General features: G+C 46.1%; 2 protein-coding genes across 2 annotated transcripts in view; one reads left to right on the forward strand and one right to left on the reverse strand.

The window, feature by feature from the left end:
• Nucleotides 1-1,298: 1,298 nt before the first annotated feature.
• Nucleotides 1,299-16,672, reverse strand: LOC132445736 (protein AF-9-like). The gene is made up of 4 exons (XM_060035852.1): nucleotides 16,517-16,672; nucleotides 15,772-15,952; nucleotides 2,060-2,200; nucleotides 1,299-1,336 (listed from the first exon to the last, which is right to left on the reverse strand). Exons 1-4 carry the CDS (start codon nucleotides 16,526-16,528, stop codon nucleotides 1,299-1,301), a joined length of 372 nt encoding a protein of 123 aa, XP_059891835.1. The 5' UTR covers nucleotides 16,529-16,672.
• Nucleotides 16,673-16,686: 14 nt separating this feature from the next.
• The window catches only part of focad (focadhesin), a 46,102-nt gene continuing 45,905 nt past the window's right edge, over nucleotides 16,687-16,883 (forward strand). Inside the window, exon 1 of the mRNA XM_060076698.1 lies at nucleotides 16,687-16,792. The gene's annotated coding sequence lies outside the window, so the exon portion shown is untranslated. The remainder of the gene's footprint in view (nucleotides 16,793-16,883) is intronic.

Genomic DNA, 16,883 nt, shown 5'->3' on the forward strand with positions numbered 1-16,883 from the left:
ATTCTTTTGGTCCCAAAATTGCCGCTACATTTATAGCAACTTCACTTCTTAAGCAACGCACGGCTACATTTAGTAGCTTTCTACTTAGCTTTCTTTTTTACGTTCGTCTTTAACACATTTACGATCTCAAAAAAAACAACAACGAATGGAATTAAATATGACATTTAAACTTTCTGATTGGCCTTCACTACCGGTGTGAACATGCAAACCACTTTTGTTCCTGACATTTCCGATTTTTTTAAATATCACACCCTGGCACCCTCGTCGCTTTGTTGGAAAGAAGGCCACTAAGATTAAAGCAATTGCATGCCATTAACTGAAATCCCTTCTGCACTTATGCACGCTCCCCAATACCTTGATGCCATTTAAAACCAGGACAAACCCGGGTTGCAGTTGTGATCATCCGTCACTTTACGACGCTGCCAACTTTTAAAAACATGTCAAAACCGCTCCCTTTGCCGACCGTATTCAGCCAACCGTCTGCACACCAGCCGTTGTAGGCCTCTGGGGCAAAGGTGCTGCGGAAGAGGATCATTTGTCAGAGACACCTGCACCACCAGGGTTCCCTGGCTTCAACATACCTCACCGATGGCTACCCAGGCCTCCCAGAATACACACCGTCCCACAGGGCACACACACCCTGCCAATAAGACGGGCCCAAGGGTAATGGCAGGGCAGAACACACACACACACTTTGTGTGTGCAATCCCACCCTCCCACAAGCCGAGACCAGGGGGCCGCAAACACCGAAACCCGGCCCAAAAAGTGACACCGCTGGCCGGCTCCGCTCGCCCCGTCCGCCCCCCCCCCCCCCCCCTCCACTCGTCTCCCGTGGATCGTGCAGAGCATGAACCCGTGAACACCGACCCGAGCGACGGGCGGCTGGGAAGGAGTCAAAGAGTCGACTTCACAGCGCCAAGTGTCCTCTGAATGGCTCTCTAAATGGGTCAGGAGATCCAGTTTCAGAGCGAAGCTTGATGGCGTACGGCCAGCGCATCGTTTTGCTTTTGTTTGCGCAGAACAAGTCTGTGCCCAGTGCCTTTACAGAGGGGTTAAACTATATGTGGGCCAAGCGTCGAACCAGCGGTTACCATGATGGACGTAGAAGGATTCATTTACGAGGTGGACAGGTTCAGGGGACAAATCAGAGCATCACTACCGCTTAACGCATGCACCTTTACTGTGGTAAAGAATGCACCATCCTTTACGCAGTGATTCTGAAGCTGTGGGAGGAAGTGAGGACATTAGTTGGAAGTTGTAGAAGGGCGCGACAGACGGTGTAGTAATACTTAGAAAGTCTACGTCAAGCTGCGGGTCTTGATGACCACGTCGCGCCCTTTGGGTCCCGGAACCCAAATCGGATGATTTTAACGGTTTCTCGACTTAAACGATACAGCCGGGCACATCCTCACACATCCAGCGACTCCGCGCTCTAAAGCCAAGAGAGGCTAATTACAACCGCACGTTCCGGGAACGCCGGTTGGGAGGTTTGGAAAACTCTCCGCCGGGTGACACTCCCGATTGTCTCCCGTAGCGCGCGAGACGCCTCCGCATCCAGCGCATTCCGGCGCCGTCACCCGCCTGATGGGATTTCACGCTTGCCAGATCCACGGCGGGGACGGCGTGATTGACACCGTTGGACCGCTCTTTCTCCGAGAGAGGGATTGCCAACGGAGCAAAAGAAGAAAAAACAGCCCCCCCCCCCCCCCCCCCCCCATCTGTCACATCAGCCCGTCACATCGGCCTGCTCATCGCCGTCTCGCACTACAGGCGCCGTGGTAACGGTGCGACGGGGGGTGTTTGAGGAAACGGTTAAGAAATATTTACATATACATGTAATAATCATAATTATATTTTAATAAAAAGGGACAATGCGTGTGTTGCTCATCATCATGCGACGGTACTGGTTCACCCATTCCCCGTACACAACAAAGACAGCTAGGATAAGATGCTACATAACCGAGTACTATAACTAAATACGACGTGCAATAAGTGCGTACATTAAGTGCCAGGACGTCCCCCTCCAAGTTGTAGGGGACGGGGCGGCTATGCAACAAACAACTCGCCGTCAACTTCCACATGGGGGGGGGGGGGGGGGGGGGGGCTGGGGGGTGTACCTTGTTCCTGAAGTACACCTCGATGGGCAGGATGAAGCCGGCGTATCCCGATTCCTCCACTTTGTACGGCGGGTCCTTGAACACTGGAAACGGGAGACACAAAGCGTCCGATTAGGAATTGAAATAAGCGATCAAACGCTAATGTAGTTGAAATAGCACCAAGAATGGGGAAGAAAATAGACTAGACCTAGGCATTTGCCTTATTCACCGAGTTGGCAGAAGGCCTTCATATTTTAATTATATTTAATTATCCGCACCGTTGATTAGGAAGTGATGTCCATGTCATTGAAAACGTTTTTTAATAATTTTAATAATCATAATTATTAAAAAAAAAAGAACCATTCATGTTTTGCTCATCATCATACATACAAGACACTCTGAAGATACTGATGTGATACTATCGTTAAATAAGATATAGAATAAGCATATGTAATATCAGCATATAGAAACGGGTTTTGCCTAATTCTCCTGTCCGCAATCCTATTCAAGCAATAAAATGCTAAACTCATACTCCTTTCTAAACGGCCATGTCGTTTTTAACTGAAAACCACACCAGATGGCCCGTCACCTGTTCTGGTGTTAAAACGTCTCAGCCTGCCAATCACAAACCACTTATCACGCCAGTCCCCCAAATATTCAGAATCACCTCAAATATTCACAATCATATTCTTGCTGCATGAAAATAAATAAAACATTTCCTTCGACAAAACTCTGCCAAATCCATTGCTTATCCTCGCATCTGGGCACCGACGCACGCACCATACGGATCCAAAAGCACACAAGACTGGTAGCTAATCTATGGTTACAACAAGTCACCTTCGCTTACCCATCAGGCCTTTGCAGACAAACAAACAACCCGCAGCGGAGGTCAGGTGACTCCATCACCCTCCCCTCCCCCCCTTCCTCTGAGTCTGCCTCCCCCGCCCCAGAGGACTCTGCATGGAGCACACCAATTAGCTGCGGTGTTTTCTCGCCAGTACACCTGTAAGCTCTGCGGTTGTAACTCATGATGCAGGCGACATGGGTCCACACGTGTCATTTCCTCACCGGTTGACGAAAAGATGAAGAATGGCCCCTGCCATCTCACATCAGGCTTACAGCGAGCAATCGAAACGTCCTGAAACATCTCGGGGTCTCCACTCAATAAGCAACACAAATACATTTATAAATTGATCAATAAGCGCAAATAAGTAAAGCCCAAACGCAGTGTTCGGTTCGTTAAGATTTCCCCACCGAACGGGGCGCCAGAAGAAGACACGTTGTTTTAACTCTGTGGTTTTTTATTTACTTTGTTTGATTTTCCTTTTCAGTTGTTTTAGTCCACAAATAACAGGTTATAAACCTGTCGAATAGAAAGGCTATGGTGTAAACAACAATATTGATAGCCACATGCATAATATATTATAATAAAATTGTATAGTTGTTATGTTCTATTAGTGTTATAACAAAATAGTATAATATAATATAGTATAGTAATATATAATTAGTGTTTAAACTGATTATGCAACAATTGCAGAAATGCAACAATTCCCCACACAAGCAACATTGCACATTAAGTAAATAAATAAAGTCAATAAAGGTGACCTTGGGTGTCTTGAAGGCGCCTCTAAATTAAATGTATTATTATTATTAAACATTGCACTGCCACACACAAGCCACATTGCATTGCATCAAATTATCCAAGTCAACTACTTAAACCAAATGTATATCAATGTCAATGCTACACATTAAACCACACATTAAACCAATAGCCAATAAGTGCTCTCAGTATGTTGGCCTAAAGTGCAAAACAATGAGTGTAGTTTTAAGTAGCAACGCTGAGCACAGCAAACCATTATCTATGTGAAGCGATTAACTACATTACCCAGCCTGCATTGCAACCAGGAAGTATTCTCGTGTGACAGTGACGACACTACAATTTCAAACATTTACCGGGATACTATCAAGCAGGCAACGTTAAACGTCAGACCGCAAACGATGTTTTATCAGCGTGACCAAAGTAACCAATAACCGAGTTATCAAGCAAACAAATCGCGCACATATACAGCGGCAGCATTAACAGACAAACAAACTTAAACCACGGCTCAAATGGACAGAAGCAGTAGCTCACCTGTGGCGCATCTCTCCTGACGAGACGACATGCCGAAACGAGTGCTCGCTCCCTTTTATAGCCCGTGCTCATTGACTGGCCCGCGATTCAATCGGGTTGAAGTGAACCTCCCACGTTCACCTCACCTGCGTAAGTTACCCTGCGTTCACACCAAAAGATGCATTTGCTGCCCGAACGCGTTGCCGCCGTAGTTTTGCGGCGCGTCAAAAGTTTTGCAGCGCGGCAAAGGTTTTGCGGCGCGTCAAAAGTTTTGCTGCGCCGCAGTTTTGATGCGCGGCAAGTTTTTCCCGCGGTGCTTCTGAATTCATTCACAACCATGGCCGACATTACGAGCATTGCATGTCTTTACCTGTTGTGGAAGAGGGAGAGACGTCGGAATGCACGTCGTTTATGGGTTCATGAGACCATTCGGAGCCGTACAGAGCTCGGTGAATTTCACCGTCTTCTGCAGGAGCTCCGTCTGGATGGCGAACGCTTCCAGCGCTATTTGAGGCTGACTCCGGCCCAGTTTGATGACCTGCTAGCTAGGATCGGTGCTAGGATCTCTCGGTTGGACACCAACTACAGGCGCTCCATCTCAGCTTCGGAGCGCCTGTCCATCTGTCTCCGGTGAGTGGTTTCATAATTGAGGTTGACTCCGGCCCAGTTTGATGACCTGCTAGCTAGGATCGGTGCTAGGATCTCTCGGTTTGACATTTATACTTTATATATATATATATATATATATATATATATATATATATATATATATATATATATATATATATATATATATATATTGAACACTTATAACTGGCCACGGTGGTGTTGAAGATCACCGGGTATGCGGAGACTGCAATTATTATCTTCTCCTCCATTTAAGTAACACTGATTGGCTGTTACGGCATGTCACTCAGTGGCAACGCCTCAGTGGCAACGCTGTTGAACGCTGATTGGCTGTCATCACGCGTTTGCTGCCGAAAAGTTGAAATATTTCAGCAGCATTTGACGCGCCACAAAATACGTGAACGCGCCCGCCGCCCGTGCCCGGCAGCGGGCACGGGCATGCCGCGCTGCAAATCAGATTTTGACGCGCCGCAAATCAAATTTTGCTGCCCGTTTTCTCGGCAGCAAAGCAGCAACGCGTCTCTGCATTCACTTTGAATGGGATCGTGACGCGCGTCAACTTTTTGCATCTTTTGGTGTGAACGCAGGGTACATTGCTTTGGAGCACCCGTGATGGAGTGAACGTAACCCAATAATGCAGTGAACGCAACACGCAGAAAGATCCTATTGGACTCCTACTTGAAATCGAACATTTCTCAACTAAAGTTCAGTGAAATAGACATTACCGTACACAGGGAAATGTTGGTTGTGGTGGTTGCAGAGCAAAAGGCCAGGAGAAGATTTTGAAGTTCCCCATGTTGGTACCGCAGACCAGAATAAAACACGGGGTGTTTCATTACTGTTTAAACCTCAGCAGCAACCCTCAGACGTTAATTAGATGTTTTAGCTGCAATGCATGCCATTAACTATCCAGGCTATACAGGCAGATAACCCCCCTTCTAAGGTTTTTCTCTTTAATTTCCTTTTGTTAATCTTGGAATCGTGGATGTGGACGAATATGTTCCCTTTACAGATGTAGAGTATTTCTATCTTTCACGTCAACTTTCTAACGTCAAATGTATCGTTATTGTACAGTGGATGCCTCATCCAATGCCAACAAGTCCAGTATTGTGCCTTCATGGATGATCCCAAACCTTGCTATAAAAGGAGAGTGTGGCTCCCTGGTACCCAGAAAAATGAAGAGCTAATCTATGCTGTGTATGTTTTACCATGACCAAGCAACATCGGTCACAATTGGGAAAATGGGTTCGAAAAGGTTTTATGGAAAAACAAATCACAATTATTTATTTTGGTCGATATTGAAATCACGATTATTCAAATTTTGTTGAAACCGAAAATAATGTACAAAATTGATCAAGCTGCAGTTTCTATAAAACATTTAATGAAAATAAATATATATATATATATAAACATAAAATAAAATAAATCATTTCAATCGATTATATTAGTTCGGCGATCGTTTGACCCCAAAATCGAAATAACGATTAAAATGTGATTAATTGCACAGCCCCAATAGCATGTATACGCCAAGACTGTCTACCGAGTTCACCACAAAGACAGAAAGAGTGAAATAGGAAATGACGACCGAATCTAAAAAACACAACATGGTATATGGATATCAACAGCCTGGCTTTTGTTAAGAGACAACTAGAGGTGTTATATTAGGACGACCGCACAGGAACCCAATTTAGCAGCTAGGAAGGGTAGCTCAGGTGTAGCGAGTTCCCCTAATGAGGGGACTGGCTCACAAGGAGTGAATCTCTCAAGACTACGCTTAGAAAATCCACCTGGGAGGGACTGGGGAGGGGTATTATTAGGAAGAGGCTGTTAGCTGGTACAATGAATCTCTCCTCCTCATTCTGTACATTGTCCCTGAAAAATGAACATATAAACTCGACCGTAACATTGAGATACGCTGTGGAAGATCCAATAATTCCACTGAGAAACCAAGCCGTAGTCATAAAAATATAGATCCAATTTTGTGATATAATCTATAGATATGATATAGCATATTAGAAGACATAAAAACGTTTTAGAATGTTTTACATAGGGCTGGTCAATAATTAAATATTGCAGTTTTAGAATGGTACTGTATAGTCATGAAATGAAGATATCAACTTGCTGCGGTACCCAGTGTTATTGTCTAAATGAAACACGATGAGAAGACATGCCTTTAACATGATCAAACACGAGATTTGAAATGACCAGTGAGTCAATAAATTCATAAGTGTGTCGGGATATTTAATGATCTCGTGTATAATCCCCCAGAATTCTCACTACCGCGCATCTTCCCGTATCGCCCATCCCTGCTTCCTCACTCCATACTCCCGAGAACAGACAGACCCTCCATCGCCACAGGTCTCCGCCATAACATCACCCCTGCACCCCCCCCCCAGACTAGGGGATGACTGACAGCCGGGTAGGGTCCGCGCCGCAGGGGGGGGGGGGGGGGGGGGTCCCCCTCATCGCTGAGGCCAAGCAACCCCAAACCAAATAAAGCTGTGCAAATATTATGGGTCATTATTAATTGTGACCGGGTCAGGTTCTATTGCAAAGAGGCTTCAAAAAAATAAAAGAAGAACAACGCTATTCACGTCCAGCCCCCCCTCCTCCCCCCGAACCTTATGTAGAACATGGTGAAACAGAGGAGCACAGCCCCCCCCGCAAACCTGGGGGTGCATTCAAGCCCCACTCCAGCCATAAATCATCCGCCATTATGTAATTGCCCCGTCTTTGAAGCTTTTGTGTGCGAGCCGGGCAGCTCGCCGCTGTAAGTAAAGTAATCGTCTAAAATGAGGCGATTCAGTGTCGGGTGATTAAAGAAGACTGCGTTCCCTCGTGGGGGTTGGCGATGGCTGTATAATGCGAAAAGAAAGCCTAAATGTATTCTAACCCGATTGATAACACTTCATTACAATACAGTGAAAAACGAATACGCAGATCGAAAAGGGTGATACGGTGAAAATAAATACATTTTAAATCACAGCCAATACAAAATCGTCAATATATAAAAAGGGATGGTAAATGGACTGCCTTTATCAACCGCTTTTATCCAAAGAGCAACATTGCAAGACATTCACCCATTCATGCAAACATTCACACACAGCGGAGTCAACCATATGCTGGCTAGGAGGAGCCGGGGATCGAACTAGCAACCTTGGGGTTACCAGCCAACCCACTCTGCATCCCAAGCTACTGCCGCCTACAAAAACAAATAGATATATACCTCGTGCTCCTCCCTGATCGATATATTGGCAATGCGCCACAATGCTGCTTCCCAGCGCCACTGTGTGACATTAAACACGGGGCTGTCGCGGCTCACACGTTGTTTCAGGCGTACTTCAGGGACGACCTACAAGAGTTACTATTGTGCGGTTGCAATGTCATGCCCACCTTCTGGGACCGGGTCCCCTTCAAACATGGGTGATGAAATGTCAGGTTGCATTTTCATGTCAAGCTCCATGTTGTGGTCGAAGATTTAGGTGTTCATCCTATTGACCTTATTAAGAGTCTTCATACCCCATTTGACTCATGACAAGAGGAAATCAATCTCATCTGACAATTTTTTTCTTTTTTACTTTGACAGCTACTTGGACCGAAATGGAGCGAATCATCAATCTTGCAGTGTGTGGTTAGTCATTGCACAACCCTTCACAAAAGTGGATCATGTGATATAATTCATGCCATATAATCCACCCCCTCCGATAGCCCGTTTGACTTGCTGATTCTGCCTTATATTCTCTCCAAAAATAACCGGGCCTGCGATTCAGTTGGCAGATGAATGTAGAGTAGACGGGTAGAGGGCATTTGATTGCTTGCTTGCAAAAGGACTTGCTTAAGAATCACCCATCTTGTAGAGTCAGCATGTAGCGAGGGGAATTCTAACAGCACTAGCTCCCACACACAGACACACACACTAGCAAAGCGCTAATAATGACCATCTCCAATGATCATTTTCACTCAGGATTAGCGAGTGTGGCAGCTTGGATAATCAAGGAAAGTATGGTTTATGAGATGGCTATAAATTTGAAGGTAAACGAGTGTTAATAAAAAAAAAAACTAATCTTTTTTTTTGTTGAGTCATAGTTTTGCCATAGGACGTTTTATAAAACGCCAAACCAAAAAGCATGAAAAATGCTTGGCAAGGGATCTCAAAGAAACAAACAGGAAAAGTCAGCAAATGGCTGCTTCAGAGCCACAACGTTGCCAGTGGTTTGCATCCTGTTCACACAGGCTATGTGTCAAATGGGTTTGTCAACCTGAAACATAGAAATTAAGGGGGTCCCGGTGCGATACTTCTCCCACCCCCCTTAACTAGGAAACGTTCCAGCTTTGGTTTCAAGAGACAAATGCTTTTAATGGCAGACGAGAGTCAAAGACCCGCTGACAGACAGGTCATATAAACCATGCGTCAATAAAACCACTTCCTCCATCTTCCTTTCATTGACAAAACCAGAGAGCCAACATTTACAGCTCTGTTCCTGCTTCTGGGGGCAATCAGTGCTACAGTCTGCCCATGTTTCTGTCTGAGATTTCCCCCCCCCCCTTTCTCCTCTTGCATGGCTTTAAAAACCGCACTCGAAGCAGCAGCAGCAGCAGCCGCCCTGTGCACAGAAATCCTTTGGAGAGGGAAGGATTAAGAGGGAAGGGGCATACCTCTTCGACACATGCATGGGACTTTGTCACATAACATAGTGACCGACTGGCCATGAAGGAATAGAAACACAAAAAACGAGAAATTAAATGAAGTAAAACAATTAAAAAAAAAAAAGGAGCAAACAAAACGATCAAAGAAAAGAAAAAAATACTAATTTGATCACACACACCCTATGCAGTTTGACATTGTTTTGAAACTGCATAGCACATCATTTGAGACACAGTGCCATTAAGCACAGTCTGTCCAGCACTACGGTCTGGATTCCCGATCCTCAGAGAGGCATCCTCAGAGAAAGCAAAACAAAGGCCTTTCAATTTACACCTTTGGACCAAAAGCCAACCCTTTCTTGTTAAACCTACTGACTAGACATAACCTTTAATAGGGTCCTCTGAAAGGGGAACGCCTGGCTACCTGAAAGGGAGATGTGAGGAGGGGGTGGAGCGGCAATAAGAATGGGAATCCTAGACAACCCAACATTAGGTAGGACATATCCATATCGATGGCAACAGAGCCCCTTAATGTCTTAAGAAGAATGTGGGATTATTCTTATCGAACCTTTCAGAATAGGGTAAGATAGGGTTTTCATTCTCGTCTACACCGATGCACGAACCCTTTAAGGTTGCGTCTGAGATTTGAACTTTGTCGTATTTGGACCATGGCCCATGTGTATTTAGGAACCGCAAGGTAGTCAGGTAAAGAAAGGGTGTCCCAGGAGCTCTGGGGGGCTTGGAGGGGAACCAGGCATTCTGTCATTATGTGACCGACGGTGCATCTTTCTCGTCCACTTCAACCGTTGACAGATATAAAAATCGACTGTAATATTACAATTTGGGGTGCGGCAGGAGATCAGGAGGTAGAGCGGGTTGTCTGGTAACCGCAAGGTTGCTAGTTCGATCCCCGGAGTTTCACGGTGTCTCTGAGCAAAGCACCTAACCCTCACTGCTCCTAACGAGCTAGCTGTCGCCTTGCATGGCTGACGCGGCCGTCAGTGTGTGAATGAATGGGTAACTTCAGGCAATATTGTAAAGCGCTTTGGGTGGCCTCTGGTTGCAAAAAAGCGCTCAATTTACCATTTACCGATTTCATCTTCCCATGAAGACATCCTCCAAACCGGGATCAACGTAGAAACGGGGAAATGGATAGGAGAGGGGATGGGAGAGGGCATGAGCGTTTTTCCCAAATTACCCGTGGCAGCCCTTTCCACGGTGCGAGCGGAACCCTTTACAAGATGTGCCCCGCGGTTCATCGAGATGGCATCGCCGGGGTTTGGGCCGTCGCCATGGCAACGCGGCATTGAAAGTCTCCGAGCGGCGCTGCCATAATGGAGCGCGGAGGTGATTCCACCGACCGCTGCGTCGTTAATCTTAATGCGCGCCTCCGAGTTGCTTTCAAGTCCCGCCGCTGAAAAAAAAGTCGCGGGGGGGCAACGACAACATGGAAGCAAATGGCCGTGGTTTCTAAATGGTTAAAACACCCGGTTATGACTATTCTCATACCTGTACAGCAGTAGTAGGTGGAGGTATCTCAAAAAATGAATAATGAACCATTACACCATTTTAATGAATCAGTTGCTTCGGTTTTGAGATGACAACTATACAATGTTTTGTTTTGTTTTTTACAACGGAAAAAAAGCATCCCTTTTCAATAGAACGATGCTGAACAATACAATATTTTAGCAGGGTAGGAAATGAGCCACACTGCGCGCGGTTGTTGGGGTGGGGGGGGTAGGGGGGCATTTGGCCATGATGGTGACAATGTTCCAGGCCACTTAGTTCAAAATGGCTCGCTCCACCTACCTGCACCCCTCCCACAATCTGGTTTCCAAGGCTACACTGAATGTAACCAAATCACACCTAGGTTGCCCGGGCTACACAAATGATGTTGTTAAGAGCTGCCAGAACCTCAAAGCAGAAACAGAGAGAGAGAGACAGGCTATCCCTGGAGTGGAGGATGTGTGTTCCCTAAGGAGCTACTGTAGTCCCTATATTCTCCGTTCATAAGGAGGGCCAGTGAATCATTGATAGAGCTCCGACATGGCAGAGAGAGGCAGAGAAGCGAGTTCAATGTATGCCACCATCATCATCATCGTCCTTAGAAGCAAATGCACGCATGTCTGTAAATGTACACAAGAGATATATAAATATAGATGCATAAACGCTCTGAGAGCAATAGTGATCAAAAAAACCTCTCCTTTCAAGTGAGTCTAATTCTCGCCAGCTGCAAAGTTAAGGACTAAATTAAACAAATATGGCCTCAATGAAGGGAGGGAGGGACGAGGAGAGAGGGTGAAGAGAAACATCCTTGGTGCTGACCCTGGGACTTCCTCTTTCTGCGTTCGTGTGCGCGCGCGCGTGCGTGTGTCAACAACTAGCCAGCTGCGGCCTTGGCTGACCACTCGTTTAGCACGCTAGTCGCCCACGCAGGTTGCCAAACACAAAAGTCTCACCTCCGCCTTTTCATCGAGCACTTAGTCAACGCCTTGCTGCCAGTGAACCCTTCCACCCTCAGTTACTACAAACGGGGGGGGGGGGGGGGGGGGTAATTGATGTCCATTTAGGCTTGCCCTATGAAATCCATGGACCACGGAGATCAACAGTTTTACGCCGCAACACTCCAGAGGTGAATGCAAGGCCGCAATGCAACTCAAGCAGTCAGAGACGTTTTCCATTTTCTGATGAGACAGCACCACCAGCACAGTCACAGGACTCTGAGACACCCACTGCAGTAAGCAGCGTCTTACCCCAACCATTTTCCTCTATTTGAATATGGGTTTAAGGTTCAACAAACAATCCAGAGAGCCGAGTCTTACATACTGGAGCAAAATATCTGGAATAAGGCTAGTTGGAACCCAAGTTCAGCTTTAGTTTTGGGAGGGGTTGCCTCTTAAGAGAGAAACAAGAGCTGTGGTCAAAAGATTCAAATTGAGGATCACACAAAATAAACATCTCTGTGGGATGCTACCCTGAAGAGAGGTTTATTTTGATATCGATCGAAATTTCGCGTAATCTCGCTTTGAGAAGAAGCCACACTCCGGAATCTACTTGCACTCGTTGAAGCCGTTGAACTATCGATCCACCACTACTGGTCTTCCACCACTGAGCCGAGTACTGGGAAGTGGGTCTCCACCACAGCTGAAGCCCAGTGATATTTGGCCAGCCCTGACTAGATCAAGATGCTGGGACAATTGTTTTTGCATCTCGGCCACATGGGAGTTTTTTTTTCCTCCCTCCGTTTGTGCATCTGGACGACGTGTGGATAATCCAGTTGATCCGCTGTGTCTCGGATGAATTCACACCTCAGACCCCCAGCTGCAATCAGCTCTTCCACGACGAGACAAAATGTTGCCTGATCAAGTAATCAAAAAGGGAAATTCCCACTAATCCTCTGAGAATCGGAATCCTTCGGGACCGCTAAAGAATCCCCTTAATTCCTGCACTGTCAAGAACGCTTAAGTTTAAATTTAAGGGGTAACTACGTCCCAGCGGCTTGGATTTATGGGGGCGTTTCTGACCCTCATAAAGTGTTAGTGTCGCGCGTGTCAGAAAGCATCGCACACTTTGATGGAATGCCTTTCAAGTGTTAGTGCATGCGGCGCGGCAATATTGAGCAAGCCATTCCTCGCTGCCTGCCCAGCGTACTGGACAGGGGATTTACTGTTGTACAGCTTTCCCGTGAGATTCCATTTGAAATTCGGTCTTTTAAAACTAGACTGGATATAATGACATGGCACTATTTCCCGACCATATACAAAAAAAGGGACATTTTTGCAACCGTGGGACTTTTCTGCACAACCCCCCCCCCCCCCATTCCCCCGCTATTTTGCCTCACATAACACAGCCACTTATTTATTGAATGTGCTGCTTTTACAAAAAAGGCAACGACTGTATTGCTATTCAGTCCGTTACCTTTTTTTTGCTTTGTTTAATCAATTGGCACCGATGGAAGGAGATGTGGCCAGCGAGCAGGGTTATTCCAAGAGTGGCGCGAGCCGCCTTCTTCCAAACATAAAAAGATAAATTAAGCTAATGTTCCGACGGTCAGGAGGTGGACGGAGCCAGAGTACTCAGGGCATGACGTTTGTCACCATAAAAGAAGAAGAAAAAAAAAAAAACAGGCAGGAAAAACAAAAGGGTTCACACAAACATGACAAGGGTTTTTTCTCTTTTTTTTGTTGGAAGCAGGATCGAATAGCACGTGTCACTTCCTGCGATTTACTGAAGGTTAAGTACACTCCCTCTGGGTCTTGGACTGCACCCCCAGTCCTCTAACGTTACATCCATCACCACCGGGGTGGATGTGAAGGACTTTGGGGGGGGGGAACTGAGCAGGAGTGGGCAGGGGTGGAGGGTGAGGGGGATCAAAACCTGGAACCCACAGCAGAACGTCTTCTGAGGAGCTTTGAAGAGCCCTGTAGCTCCGAGGCAACGCTGTGAGTCCCCCGTCAACATAGCTTTGTCAAACACTCCGAAAAGACTTTGTCAATCCCCGTGGGCTATTCAGAAGACGTGACGCAGAGGTTGAAAAGTGTGTTCTTTTCCATAGCATCCGAACACCCCCCCCCCCCCCCCCCCAACACACACACACTTGAAGAATGTACTGCGTGCCCAAATAGGACCAAGGTATTTTCTTTTTGAATGGGGTTCAGGAGGGGAAATGGCAGGCATAAGCAAGACTTCATTTAGTCCCTCTATGCTTCAGCCCCTCTGTTTGGTAAAGTGTGTACAGTCACTGGCTGAGGTTGGAAAAAATATACTTTCTTTTTGAACACGCAATGAGATTAATCGTTTACCATATCTGGTTATACTGCGTGGTTGTAATCTTGCTAATGAATAATCATTCCTAGAATATGGTTGTTTGACGTGTACAGCCTCATAACTCTGTTAAATATCTGTCCCTATCTTAACAGTAACAGTGTACCATCCAGAAGACTTGGAAGGAATAGGCAACATTTCGGAAAGCAAATTGCCCAAACCATTGACCATCTGCCACTAAATGCGTAGAAAGACTCACTATAAAGCACTAGTTTTCTAAACAAAGCCAGCATCCCCCGACACTCAAGACTGGAACAACTTGTGGGTTAATCATTAAGAATATTACAAACTTCAAATCCGGCCGGGCAAACTTGTCACAACCAGACAGTGTGGAGACGAAAAGGGGGGAAAAACTGCCCCGAACAGAGACTATCTCACAACTGTTTTTAATAACGTGAATCTTTTGTCTGCCATTTGAGTCACATATAATTAGAATAAGACAGGGTCTCTCCGGTAAGGCACAGAGTTTGGCTCGCTGCCTAGCCCTTGTCACGCCAGAGAACCCTCAAATGCTCCAGAGGCAGAGAGGGGGTGGGCTGGGGTAGGGGATGAGGAAGAGGAGGAGGAGGAAGGGAGGGCAGAGGAGGAGGAGTAGGAGGAGGAGGGAGGGAGAGCAGAGGGGGTAAAAAATTCCAAACTAGCAAATATTTTAATTGATCTCATCCTAGCCAGACGTTCCATCATGAGAGGGTGCCTCACATGCACAAGTGTGTGTGTGTGTGTGTGTGTGTGTGTGTGTGTGTGTGTGTGTGTGTGTGTGTGTGTGTGGGCGAACACATCCAGGGAGCAGGCTTCAGGCGTTTCCAACACCCTAAATGGCTACGATGCCCCACAATAGGCTACCTATCGCATCCAAAAATCACTCTCCTCGCAGAAATACTAGTCGACCACATCCACCCGAGTGTGAGCCGTTGCGCTGCGATTACAGTTGTAGGCTTACTAACGCTATGGGGTTGCTTATACCTTTTATTCATGGTGCTGCAACATGGTGTTCAGATACAGTAGGCTACAATGTGCTATAGAGGGCTACAACATCCACGCATCGTATTAGGGAGAACTTCCAATGCGCATCTTATCCATATGAACTAATACATCATTTTGAAATCAGTCAAAAGGCAGGCGGTAAAATAAGCTATAATTTGGAATGAAAAAAAAAAAGGCTATACCCATGAAGGCGGTGCCAATACCTGGTAAACGGATGCCAAAGCGTTTGGCATCCGTCCTGTATCACGGAATTTAGGATTGATTCTTGGATATTGTATTCTAGCGATCATAAGGTCCCTCTCTAAAATACAAAGCGCACATCAACGACACAACAGGTAATGCATGATCCGAGATGGCCAGAGGCTTTCTTCCAGAGACTTCAACAATATGCATAGTTGGAAAAGACAGTCGGCTCACGTCTAGCGTTGCAACTCCATGGGAAAAATAAAGGTTTACATGCAATGACCACAAACAAAATTGTATTACCTCTTTTTGGTTTTGGGAAGCTCTCGTGCAGGTGAAAAACAACTTTCTCCACGAAGTGCTGAATGTTACTTTGCTCCGGTCCTCGGACAAAAACGATCCAGTCGTGGGTAAATCCTTCCACAGTGGGTTTTTTCCGGACCTGAGCACGGTGACCAAGTTCCAGTTTCACCTGAACGGCACCCTGTGGGATGTTATGCTTTTGATAAGATTATTTTTTTTAATTTCCACCCAAAAACGTGAGGGATTTTTTTTCTTCACATTTGCAGAAAGGGGCTTTATCAAAACCATTGTGCAGTTGCAACAATCAACAATAAAATGGCATTAGGTCTCATGTCTCCCTACTCCATCCATTTAACAGTGAAATAGCCTAATGCACGTGTAAAAAAAAAAAAAAATACAGTTTGTGCACTAATGTAAGCCACACAGACACATCAACTTTTCTACATTCATAACTCAACAGCTGTCTCCCTGCAAGTCAGATCACGTTCATTATAAAACCCTGCACGTCCTATTTTACTTTATGCTCCGTGTGTCAGGCTGCAGCTGGACCACCACAGCCTCGACATGCGCTCAACTACAGCGGTCGTAGCCTACTGTACTTCGGCTTCAGATCAATCGGGAATACTGCATGAAATCTTCGGCCGAGACGCGCAAAAAAAAAAAGAAACAGCGAACACAAAACGCCGCTCCGTGGACCGCCACACTCTCGCGTGTGCAGGCGGCCGCATTATCATTCTCTACTCACCGAGTTGGCCATCCTTCAGGCCGCGGCGTCACCGCTATTTCATGGAGATTTCGTTTTAAAAGAGACAAGAGGGGAGCCTATCTTGCTTATGGCGGCGTACATGGTCTTTTCTTGATTGAACTCAACCTCGAGTTTCAAAGGCTGAGGGAGAGAAAAAGTAAGACGCATGCGCTGTCTCGCGTGTCTACTGGTCGAGGAGCAGAGCACGAGAGACCGCGAACCAATGAGGGGAAACACACTCACGCCGGCAGCCAATGGCGGACCGATAACCTTACCGTAATTATACAACGAATCAGATTTAACAAGAGTTTAAAGAAAAATACAGGTCTACATATGCCGTCAAATTATATCAGGTTATAGTTTATCA

The sequence above is a fragment of the Gadus macrocephalus genome, chromosome 17 (assembly GCF_031168955.1).
Source record: "Gadus macrocephalus chromosome 17, ASM3116895v1".
Lineage (NCBI taxonomy): Eukaryota > Metazoa > Chordata > Actinopteri > Gadiformes > Gadidae > Gadus > Gadus macrocephalus.